At 31.6% G+C, this 12,634-nt stretch overlaps 1 protein-coding gene across 3 annotated transcripts; it reads left to right on the top strand.

The window, feature by feature from the left end:
• The first annotated feature begins 1,428 nt into the window (after window positions 1-1,428).
• LOC109802173 (polyadenylate-binding protein-interacting protein 3) lies at window positions 1,429-12,101 on the top strand. Of its 3 annotated transcripts, none has more exons than XM_020363410.3 (15): window positions 1,429-1,486; window positions 3,890-4,058; window positions 4,130-4,291; window positions 4,466-4,602; window positions 4,814-5,004; window positions 6,308-6,485; window positions 6,845-7,078; window positions 9,096-9,208; window positions 9,345-9,411; window positions 9,538-9,571; window positions 10,018-10,295; window positions 10,445-10,591; window positions 11,130-11,228; window positions 11,323-11,379; window positions 11,784-12,101. In XM_020363410.3, the coding sequence occupies exons 2-15, from the start codon at window positions 3,917-3,919 to the stop codon at window positions 11,811-11,813; spliced, it is 1,869 nt and encodes a 622-aa protein (XP_020218999.1). In that variant the 5' UTR covers window positions 1,429-1,486; window positions 3,890-3,916; the 3' UTR covers window positions 11,814-12,101. The 3 variants fall into 3 exon arrangements, with proteins under 3 accessions (XP_020218999.1, XP_020218998.1, XP_020219000.1); XM_020363409.3 differs by lacking the exon at window positions 1,429-1,486 and adding an exon at window positions 1,551-1,744; XM_020363411.3 differs by lacking the exon at window positions 1,429-1,486 and having other exon boundaries at window positions 3,918-4,058; window positions 4,130-4,230.
• The last annotated feature ends 533 nt before the right edge of the window (window positions 12,102-12,634 follow it).

Genomic DNA, 12,634 nt, shown 5'->3' with positions numbered 1-12,634 from the left:
CTTTGACAAATTTTTTTAACTTTTCATTTAATTTAATTTTTATTTATCATAATTATTTGATAATTAAATTTTAATATTTAAAAATAAATCATTAATAAATAAAAATAATATTATGCTATGATATAAATTATTTATCATAAATCTAAAATATAATTTATATGTTTAAAAGTATCTATTTATAAAAATCTTAAATATGATTTATGTATTTAAATTAATATTTATTTATATATATATAATTTATTATAAATTTTAATAACAAATAATAAATATATATTCTTTACATTACACGGATTAAAATACTAGGTAGTAATAATACCTATTGAGTTTTAAAAAAAATTAATAACTAGCAATTACTAAAGTATTTTTATGCAATTTTTTATTTTAAAAATAAATTTATTTTACATATATATATATATATAATTATATCCAATTTTTTCATTTTATTTTGTAAAATTAATTTTTATAATGTTTAATGATTAAATTTTTTGAAAATTTAATAATCATCAGTAATTAGTAAAATATTTTTATATAATTTTTTAATTTTGTTTTGATATATTTATTTATTTTTTTATAATAATTTATCTTATAATAATACTCATATATAAAAATATTTATTAAAGAGTTATTTGAGAAAAATTTTGAAAAAAATATTTAAAAGGAAGTTATTATAGAAAATAAATTTTTTTTACAGATATTATTTATTTATAGATTCTTTATGGGCGGGGAAGTTTCATGGGAACTCTGCTACAGGAAATGGACTTGCACTCCTTAGTCAAAATTATATACGGTACAATTTACTGAGAAATAAGTATAGATAAATTTTATATTTAAGTACTTAATAAAATAAAAAAAATTAAATTAATTAAATTTATTATATAAGTTAAAATTAATTTATATATCTCAATTCATATAATTAATTAAATACACAATAATAATTAAGAGTATTTTATATTTTATAATTATTTAAGATGATTTTATCTAAAATATAAGAGTGAGATTATATAGTCATAAGATTATATTATTTGATTATATTAAATCACATATATCTTTATCATTTAACCTATTTATCTTATATATTTTTAAAGTCATTTATTATAGACAAATTATTATTATTTTTAATATATTGAGATTAATATTTTTAATGATAAATATATTATTTTGTAGGTTTACAAACCAAATCCATAAATTTGAAAAGATGTAAATTTTTTGTAAATTGATTCATATTAAGATGAGTAACTTCAAATCAATCCATCACAAGTTTAGAAAGTGGATGGGCTATATCTTAAGAGAATGTAACCAAATACATGATATATGTTTATTTTCATATAATTAAAATTTATAAAAAATAAATATTTAGCATATAAATAACTTTTTTTTAATTTATTTTTTATTTTTAATTTATTATTTTTTATCACCGATATCCAAACATAGTCTTGGAGTCAGGCCGGATTACCGGAGGAAACGGGTGAGTAACGAGAAGCAGAAGGTTAGACTTGAACCTTGACTCCCAATAAATTATTGATTTGAAGAAAATAATTAGTAATCAGAATTAACAATTATCTCTAATCCTTAATTATCAATAAAATAAAATAAAATAATGACTCTGTTAATAGTTGAAGTGCTTGGTGGCTCCTTTTTTTAATTGATTTTTGTCTCGGCATTGAAAACCGTGATTCTGATTCTCTCTCCGACGCTGCAATCCGTGCCTCCTTCACCGCAATTCCTATTCTGATCGCACTCCCAGGTATCCCTATTCCCTTTTTCAATTCCCTCACCACTTTGCTCCTTTCGTCTATGAATTCAATTTCCAAAATCAACCCACGCTAGCATATGCATTCGTTTCCTTCCTAGGTCAGCCAAATTTCTCGTGCATTTCTTCGTTCCTCAAGAATTTTATCGATTTATTAGTTTTTAATTGATGAGGGAGAGGAGTAGCAAATTGATCAGGGTAGAGGAAAAGTAGAAACGCAGCTTCATCGCCAGGAAGGAATGACGGCAATAGAACTTTGCCCTTGAAGGTTTATGTAGTGTTGCCCTAGGCTTTGTAGTCAACTGTTGGTGGTGTTTGAAAATTTGAAGACCTTCTTGTTAAGGGCATTGAGGTTCTGATTTCCGCGCTTTGTTTTGGGTTTAGGAATGGGGGAATGGTTTATGGGGTTTGGTGGTTGATTTGTTTTGTTCGAACATGGTTGAGTTGTAGTAAACTAAAACGGGTTTGGAATGAGAGGAACAACGTGGTGTGTATCAATGTGACTGGGACTTCAGATGATTTGGATTAGTATAATTACGGTTCTTTTGCTGGTAAAGGCCTGGAAAAGTTTTGGGGATGTAGGTTCTGTTGCTTATGAAGATGGGGCAGAATTTGATGCTGCAGATAGGAAAAGGAAAATGAGGGCCGAACAAGTTTGAGGAAGAGAACAGGAAAGTGATGAGAGAATAGAAACTCAACTTCTTTTTATTTTATTCTTAGATACAATGACGGCAACATAAGACTTGTTAAGCCTCTAAAAAATATCTTCACAAAACTTAAATTTCTGTGAAATACAGCTTAAAATATTATCTTTTTAAGAACCTTTAATGTAAAAGTACTTGGTGCTAGACTGCTAGTCCTTTGTAGATATTTGTCTTATATTATATAGGGCCTGTTTGGATTTCTATAAGCACTTATAGAAAAAGAAAATAAGAAGGAAAAGTAATTTTTTTCCCCCATAAACTAATTTATAAAAGCTCTCTTATATTAACTTTTCCAAAAACTTCTTTTTAACTTAATGTATAAACAAATTTTAACTTATGGGATAGATTATTTCATTTTTTCTTCATATTCTCTCTCCAGTAAGTGTTTATAAAGAAGTTTATCTAAACAAATTCATACTATACTTCTCTTGGCCAAATATAACCAGTCTGTTGCTACATGAATGTTGAATATGGATGGGCAGATAGTGAAACCCTTTGCTACGAATCCCACACTCTCCAAAAATGTGTTGTACTCATATCCAGTACTGATATGTCTTTGATACTCCTAAACATGTATTCAAAGGTGTATCCTCTAATTTTCTTATACATATTTGAAAAAATTATTTTGACTGATACATATGGGATACATATTTCTCTATCCTTTCTTTTCTGTAAATAATAGAATTATACAGAGACATACTTCTTTTGAATAAGACTAATGATGCTTTTTATGACATTCTAAGTTTCTAACAAATTGGGGAAAAATTATGTAATTCTCGTATCATGTTGATAGGGGAGGAATATATTGTGATATGAACAACAAAATGATATGTAACTATGGACCTGTATGGGTGAACTTTTTCAAAAGTACTTATAGGAGAAGAAAGTAGAAAGGAAAAAATGAAATTAGTTTCTCCAAAATCTAATATTAGCTTATGCATAAGCTAACTTGTAGAAGCTTTCTCATATTGATTTTTTCAAAAACTTTTTTTAACTTATGAAAAGCTCATTTTAGTTTATGGAGAAGCTAATTTCAATTTTTTTCTTTCTATTTTCTTTTCCTATAAGTGTTTTTGGAGAATTTTATCCAAACAAGTCCTATGTTATATTGCTATTATTATTATTATTATTATTATTATTATTATTATTATTATTATTCTAGTGCTTTTTTGTTGTTGCAAATTGTGGTTATCATCTCTAATATGATCATGCATTAATGAGAAAAAATCTGTATGTCTTTATAGATATTGTGCATTTATGTAAAGTGTTTCTTTAAATTCATGTTAACATTTAGGTCCTTGAATTTATATGTTTCTGCTTTGTAATGTTTAGCAAATTCTTTTGAGATTACTGTTTTATGAATATATATGTATACCTTTTCTTTGCCATCTTTAATGGAATGAAGTCTTGTAAATTAACTTTCTTAGTATTCTAGATTTTAGTGGGGCAAGGGCTGTGGGTGATGATGAATTTGCAACAAATTGGGCAGCCTAAATCATCTAATGGATACGGTCGTTGGAAATCGGAGAAAGAAGGGGCAACTAAGTCTGATAATAAGATCCCCTCTGGAAAATCAAATGCCAGCAGCAGATTACCAAGTACAGGTAAACTTCAGACCTGACTTATTAACTATTTTCTATTTTACTTACTGCTTTGCTGATATTTATTATTACAGGTTTTGTGACTGACAACAAAGTTGGTAGTTATGGGACTCCTTCACATGATCGACTAGTATATTTAACAACATGCCTTATTGGGCAGCATGTGGAAGTCCAGGTGAAAAATGGATCTATATACTCTGGAATATTTCATGCAACAAATACTGACAAAGATTTTGGTATGTTCTGTTATGTTTGTGTTATCGATTGATGATATTGGAGACAATAATATTTTTTTGTATTGTTGTAGTGCTTAATAGATTCCAGCTTCTGGTTTTCATTATTATCTTTATAGATCATTTAAAAATTGACATTTTTTTTTACTCCTTATGTTATCATTACTGTACTTTTAGGAATCATTTTGAAAATGGCTCGCTTGACAAAGGAGGGCACTTTGCAAGGACAGAGATCTGGTGTAGAATTTGTCAGCAAAGCACCTTCTAAGACATTAATTATACCTGCCAATGACCTTGTACAAGTTATTGTGAAGGTTTGCCACTTTTCATTTATTTGCACTCTGCAGTGTACTGGGAAAATAGTGTTAGTAATTCCAGTTTAAGTTTTGCTATGTTTTCAAAAAGAAAGATGCTGTATAGTAATAAGTGGTGTTGGGAAACTTTTAGTTCAGGAATAGATTTAGTTGCATTGAACACACTGTCAATTTGTTTGTTGATGATATTTTTGATGTGGCATTTTGGCAGGATTTGGCTGTTTCCAGAGATGGTCTACCTAGTGAATCTCACTATGATATGCAGCACGAGATCATGGTTGATTCAGTAATATCTCAATCTCGTCATGTTGAGATAGGTAGAGAGTTACAGCGATGGGTGCCCGATGAAGATGATCCACAATGCCCTGAACTGGAAAATATCTTTGATGGCCCTTGGAATAGGTGGTTTTATATTTTTCTTATTATTCCAAAAGGAATTCTTTTTTGAATGATAGGATTTTTTCCAGTGGACCCCCCACATATTGCACAAGCTTTATAGCATTAGGCTGCATATTTTGAGAAATAGAATTGTTTCTTTTCTTGAAGTCTTGATGCCTGAATGCATGCTTACAAGTCTCCTTTGTTAATCTTTAACTTAGAAGTTGGCTGAGTGAACCTTTTATTGTTTACATTTAGAAGTTTGTTAAAAAGATAGGATGTAAGATGTTAATGGAGTAATGGTAGATGTCTCAATATCACTCTTTGAATTTTTATTTGAAGAAATCTTTCTCCTCCATTTTAAAATTATAAATATGGATACTGGGGATAATAGAAAATATTGAAAGTCAAGACCAAGAAAATCATACCTCCCCTCGCCCGTATAATGGTGTATCATTGGTCATAGTGCAGTAGAATCACCTGTGGCAACATTCTGTATTTTTACCTATTTCTATTTTCTCCAGTCTAAAACCTGTTTACTTTCTAATCACACGTTTCTGGTTCATCTCTGTGACTTTTCGAAACTAGGTTTTTCATTAGGGACATTTCAGTTTGCTATGATTCGAAAATCTTTTTCCTTCTCTTTCTCAGTAATTTTTTTTCCTGAGTAATTACTTCAGTAAAACATGACTAATCTCTCTTTATAGGGCAGTATAATGATTATAGACTTAAGGATCACTGGACTAACATAATAGCTTGGATGAGATCTTCGCTGAAATCAGAAATGCCCTGTGGGATGTTCCTGTAACAAGTGAAGGAAAAGTAATAAATAATGAATTTTTGAATGATGAAGATGAACTTTGGAAGAGCTTAATAATTCCTTTGTTTATAAATGTTTCCTAGTTATTTTGTTTTTCTCTTTTTTTTACTTGGATGGCATTACTTTCATTTCTGCCATTTGTAGTTGAACTGTCCCTCCTTGAAGCCTTCTAATATTATGATTACTTGTCAAGACAAAAAATTGGATCAGTTTTCTTGTTGTCCCTATCTTATGGAAATATTGAAAGGATATTGCTTGTGGAAATATTGAAAGGATATTGCAATAAAATCTGGTTATGAATTATTCTCACATAGCATAAAGGAAATAAGGGATTTTTTTGAAGGTCTTTAGTTATAAGATGAGGCTTAATTGAGTACATGACATTGTTACTACTAATATTTATATCCATTTCTTTTTCATTTGTTTATGCTGATTGCAATTCTTAACAGCTCCTCTGTTTTGTTTTATGTTGACAATTATTTTTGACTCTTTTTTGTATTTTTCTAGGGGATGGGATCAGTTTGAAACAAATGAGACATTGTTTGGTGTAAAAAGCACATTCAATGAGGAAATCTATACAACAAAGCTTGAAAAAGGGCCTAAGACAAGAGAGCTGGAAAAGCAAGCTTTAAAAATAGCTAGAGAAATTGAGGGTGAAGAAACCGAAGATCTACATCTGGCTGAGGTATGTGTGGTTTCAATGCCCTTTTTCTCCCTTATATTTAGGTTTAATTACTTATGTGGTAACTAAGCCTTTGCCCAAGGGTGGTTTTTTCTCCCTAATTTTTTTTAATTGGGTCCCTAAACTTAAAAGTAGGTCTCTAGGGTTATCTTTGGTGGCTTGAAACTGCCAAAAAATGACAATTGATGGTGGCTTTAAAAATACTAGGGACTCGATCAAAGAAATTACATGATCAAGGACCCATTTAATTTTTTTAGTTTAAGGTTTGTATTTGAAAATTTCCAAATAGTTTAGGGACCAATTGAGCATTTTAATTTTTTATTTGTCTATTTGAATTCCTCAAATTCTGTTTTTCTCAACAGGAAAGAGGCCTTTATCATAACTTTGATATTGATGAAGAAACCAGATTTTCTTCAGTCTATAGGGGTAAAGGTGTTGATGATATTGGTTATGATGAAAATGAGGACAAGCTGTTGGATTCGCACAATTCTGAAACATTTGGTAGTATTTATGATTTAGCCATTACGAGACCAGGTGAAGCAATTGGTCAAAAAGGCAATAACGGAACACAAACATGGTCAAATTTATCTTCTGCGGTACCTCCTCAACCAGTTATTTACTAAGTGTTGTATTTTAGCAAGTCTCAATCATTTGTTGCTTTGGATATCACTGGCTTGTCTTTTTTGTGACTGAATCATACCATAACGTGTTTAACTGTTTATGCATTACTGATCTTCAGTAAACAATTTCTTTTGGATGTGCTAGCATCTGGCATTTTTCAGATTCATAAGGGCGTCACAGTGTAGTATTGTCTCAATATTCTACAATTTTGTGATTCTGCAATTTTAAATTAATATTAGAGTATGAGTGTCATAATGGGAAGATGTGTGTTAGTTGTTTAGGAGGTTAATGATGTTGCTGGGTAAATGATATATGTGTCTTATAATAGTTATTTGAACTCTATTTTTACCCCTCCTGGACTTCAAATTACGAGTGAGACAACTGCCAGGTGATGGAGGAGGCCCATGGGCCAAAGGCCCAACTACTAGGGCTATGGCCAAGAGGATTCATGAAGAATGGGCCCATGCTCAAGAGAAGCCCATAGTACTCTTCGCTTTGACTCAAGCCCAAGTAGAATAGGGTGTAGTATAGGTTTGGGCCTTTGGGCTTGTACTGTATTTTGGGCCTTGTATTTCGGCCACCTAGGTTAGGAATTTTCATTTCATTGCCATGTGAATTTAGGGTTAATCTAGGTTAGCATGTGCATGTTCATTTGCATGTAATTAGTAGTTCATTTAGTATGCATTTCGGCCATGTGCACACATGCACAAGGTGTGACTGAAATGATGCTTAAATGAGTACCAAATTACATCCAAATGAGAGGCGCACATGGAGGTGACCGGTTTGGCACCAAAATTTGAATTTAAACATTCAAATTTTGACGCCTAAGGTTAGTTAAACCATGGTATGGTTTAACTTAACCTTGGGTCAAGCCAAACTTGCTCACTACACTAGCTTCCCTATATATTCACTTTGGCCGGATATTGTAGCCACTTTTGGATATTATATGAGAATTTTCTTCTTGTGCAAATTCTCCACCGAAAGTCACTCAAAGATCCTCTCCTCTTCTCTACTTGAGCTCCTCCCTTTGTACAGTTAGGATCACCAATCTTCTAACCGGAATTGGAAGATTAACCTTGGCTACTCTTACTCCTTTTCTTAGCTTCAAGTCCTTGTATCCATCTCAAGGATCCGAGAAGGAGTTTTCTTGTGAAGCATCATGGAGTTTTCACCATTGAAGATTCCATCACCAGGCATTTGCTTCAGTGCTTTCAGTTCACAGTTTTATTTTTTTTTGGTTTAATTACCATGTTGGTTCTTGTAGTTTCATGAATTTTATCTTTTAGTTCCTATAATTAAAAATATTTCATTTTAGTCCTTATACATACAACTTTTGTTTCCTTTTAATCTCCGTAGTTGCATAAACTTAACCTTTCAGCCCCTATAGAAATAAACGATAGGACTAAAAGAGACAAAAAGAATGGTATTTATAAAGACTAAACTGGAATGTTTTTAACTATAATGACTGAAAGGTAATGCTTGTGAAAGTATAAGGATCAAAAGAGTAATTAAACCATTTTTTTTAATGTTCTGAAACCCATGAACTCTGTTTGTTCTGGGCCTTCATTTGAAATTTAACCTCTGATCCTGTTATCTTTCTACTCCTTTTCTCTTCCTTTCCATAATCACTATCATATGTAGATTTTAGTAATACAATGCAATAACTATGAAGTAAATTCCTAACTTCTTACTTGATGTTTAGTGGTATCATTACCTTTTTTAATTATTTATATTATTGCATTTTCTATGTTAAAATATCCTTTTATATTTTCAATACTCTCTATATTTCGATCACATGATTGATAATATTTCATCCCCACCCCACCCCTTAGGATCTTGGTTTTGACAAACTTCTATAAATCAATTATTTCTAAACCAATTATCAAATTTTCCTTTTTGTCCATGCTTTTGCTTTCTCCCCCTCCTTCCTTATAAAGTAATCACTTTATTTCCTAAATTCAGCTTAGTATTTTATGCTACTTTCATGCACAGGATTACTCTCAGTCAGGTACTGGTGTGGAATTATGTCGCTCTGGTTCTAATGATCATGCCAAGCAGATAGCATATGAACTCCCTGCCCAGAGTTGCTCATTTTCAGAAAGCAGGTATTTGTTTATTTATTTATTTGTATATAATTACTTATTTCATTGCAATTATTTGCATTCCCTTGCCCAAGGGTGGCTTTTGCAGCATAAAAACATAATTATCAACATTATCATTCATTCTCAAATCGACCGACAGGATTCAAGAGAACTCAGTTAATGATCTACATGGAGCAATTGATAATACAGTGGAAGAAGATTGGATAGTAAGTTGATATTACAGAGTTACAACTCACATATCTGCTCAAATTTCTCATGAGATTGCTATAATGTAATAATCTTAAATCTCATTTTTCTCTTTTTGTTTTATCTTTCATTGTTAATTGATGCAGCAAACTGGGGATGTCCAGCTGTCAAAATCTGAGGGTATGTGGTGTTTCTTTCTCATTTTAGTGAATTGATTAGATCTAAAGCATTGTGCTTGAAACTAATATTGATGGAAACTATACCAAAGCCATTTAAGTGATTATTCTGTTTATTATAAATGAAGTATTGAAGCTTTCTGTCAGTACTTGGTGGTACTTTCTGAATGGAGGCTCTTGCCTTCAGTTGAAATTTCATTTCAGTGATTGATTCCTTTATTATGTACTAGTAGGATATAAGGCACTCACTGCCTTTGAGAGAATAGGAGTTTTTTTAACAGTTAATTAATAAGTAATTTCTTTATAGTTATATATATATATATATATATATATATATTTTAAGGTAGTTAACTAAAGGGTAAAATTGAAAAATAAATTGTGGACACCAAAAAGTGGTATCCCTTTTATTATTAATATAGTTTATACTTATCTAGGGAATTTTTTGTGTAGATTTACAGTCATCACTTAAGTTGAAGAAAGATGGCTCTGATGAAGGTGGGTTAGCTCATAATGAGGCTTCCCGTGCCCCTTCTACTCATATTTTGTCAAAGACTCCTGAAGAAACTGGGTCAGTTGGGGAAAAAAAGGCTGTAATATCACGTGGAAGACTAGGTAGTTGTACATCGGGTTCGGATTGTGTGGCAGCATCCTCTGGTCGTGGTCTATCACCAAGTTCTTCAGTTGGTTCACTTTCTTCTGAAAAATCGACTCTGAATCCCAATGCCAAGGTGTGAAAGTACAAGATTGACTTTACAAAATAGAAAATAGCACCCACAAATGCTAGTCTATTATTTTAAGTCAGGCACATAAATTCTGGTTTTTTATGCTACTGGCATTTTTCAGAGCTCCCCCTTTTTTGTTTTCCCTTTGTTGTCAGGAGTTTAAGCTCAACCCTAATGCAAAGAGTTTTGTTCCGTCTCAAACACATGCTAGGCCTCGCTCCCCTGTGTCTGATGGTTCCTTCTATTTCCCAGCTACTGTATCCACCGTACCAAATGTGCCGACCATGCCCATGGGTATTGGAGTAAGTATTAAATGGAATGATATTCTCAATCTCCAACGAGGAAACTATGTTTTATTCTATTGTAGTTAGTGTTTCAATATTTTCACCCACGTTACTCAATGAGGTTTTCTTCCAAGGACATTATTGTATAATAGTCATATTGTTATAATAATAACATTTATGACTGTTGTGGTGAACTGATATCGAACGGATTGGGGCTTCTAATGTATTTCTCCAATCTCATTTTCTGATTTGGTCATCCAACACATGTTACATTAACCTGGGATGTGTGAATTTCCTGATGAGTTATGAGATGTAAAAAAAGACGAATATTAGTAATTACTTGCTTGTTCGTTTCATATATTTGTATGCCATGCTTTGAGATTTGCTACTGGGTAAGAAAAAATTAAGTAAACCATACTATTTAACTTTATGGTTAAGTGCCAAATTGGCCTAGCTCTGCATAGGAGACTATATGTAAAATTATTATTAAGGTCTAAAAGTTGTACCAAGTTACAGCTGACTTGCTTCTTTTTTATTATGTTATGTTGTTGTGCAGGTTGGAACTACTTTTGCAGGGCCACAGCAACCTGTCATATACAATCCACAGGTGGCACAAATGTCATCCCAACCATATTTTCATCCAAATGGACCACAGGTGGGATTTCACTTGTAGTTTCTCTCTCATTTGTGACTTTTATGCGAATATTGATGCTTTAGAAAGTTATTTAATATTATTAATCTTATTGCAGTATGGACAACTTCTTGGTCATCCTAGGCAAGTTTTATACATGCCAAGTTACCTACCTGTAAGGACTCACATGTCTTGCTCATAATGTTTGGTTTCTATTCCTTTTGATGGTTTTGTTTCTAGTTAATTTCCATTTTCCATTACTTAGGTTAGAAGACTTCACCTATGTCTGCTTTAATTTTATGTATCCTAGTGCTGTTGTCTTTAGCATTGTGATAAAGACATGATAAAATCAGTTATCTCAAATCTCAATAGTTTTATACCTGCGATGTATCATGATTCATGGATGTTGGACATCCTTGTAAGAGCCATGGAGCTGCCGGACTTTTCTTCATTTAGCCATTTGATCTGGATTTGAACAAACTTAGCTACATGTCATCGTATATTTCCTGGATAACTTTTACGGTCAGTATTTTGGGAACTCAATCTTCCAATTCCTTTTTTTTTTCTTTTTTTTTACAGGAGATGCCATATAAGGGACGGGATTATTGACCACTTAGTTGAATGCTTTCATGGCAACTTGGCTCTTTGCCTGAAAAGATGAACTATCGAGTGGAGAGCTAAAAGAGTTTCAAATGACAAAAATATATGCAGCCAGCTTATGGGAAGATTTATTTAAAAATTCGATGATTTGCAGGCAAGCTGGCTTATTATGTATGAGATATAAATTAATTGATCGTATATTAACTCGTTATCTTTTGGGATTTCTCAGTTTTCGGTCATGTAATAGTAGCTTAACGCAGATTTAGTATTATTATTATTATGCAACATTTACTTTAATTTGCGTCTTACCTAGTTTAACTACTACCATTCTTTTGACCTTTAGTCGTGTCTACAACCATTAGGTTATCTGTTAGATACAGGTATTAACCCCTTCTTTTTATGATCGTCAATCAATTAATTTCTTATACACACGGACCTTCAGTTCAGGTACGAATATCTATTTTTAACAAATGCTTTTTCATATTCATGGGTTTAGAAATTGAATCCTTGATTACCTACTTAAGAGCATATGCATCATGTTGCTGTAAACTTTTAAACTTTAAGTTGACAGTATAAGTGTTTTCTTTTGGTAAATTTAGTTCGGTTGTTTAAACATCATTTTATTTATTAAAATATGAATATCGATAATGATACATATAAAATTACTTGATAATATCTTTAAGTCAACATTTGATATGCAATAAAATATAGAGAAGAATGTGAGAGAATAGGAAACAGCACGATTTCCTTCTTAAGGATAGTGTACGATAAGGAGAGTTTTCAAGCAGGTTCATCTTATGTTTTACTCACTACTATTTTTTTAAGGGACT

Source organism: Cajanus cajan, chromosome 5 (assembly GCF_000230855.2).
Source record: "Cajanus cajan strain Asha chromosome 5, NIPB_CcT2T_4, whole genome shotgun sequence".
In the NCBI taxonomy this organism is placed as follows: domain Eukaryota; kingdom Viridiplantae; phylum Streptophyta; class Magnoliopsida; order Fabales; family Fabaceae; genus Cajanus; species Cajanus cajan.
The sequence above is the reverse complement of the archived record's forward strand: the minus strand, read 5'-3'. Positions and strand labels throughout refer to the sequence as shown.

Bases quoted from the DNA above. Each gene is read 5' to 3' on its own strand.
- LOC109802173 (XM_020363410.3), top strand. From the start codon at position 3,917: ATGATGAATTTGCAACAAATTGGGCAGCCTAAATCATCTAATGGATAC. The intron at 9,209-9,344 runs GTATTTGTTTAT...ATCGACCGACAG, and splicing joins TGCTCATTTTCAGAAAGCAG to GATTCAAGAGAACTCAGTTA. The intron at 11,380-11,783 runs GTAAGGACTCAC...TTTTTTTTACAG, and splicing joins ACATGCCAAGTTACCTACCT to GAGATGCCATATAAGGGACG.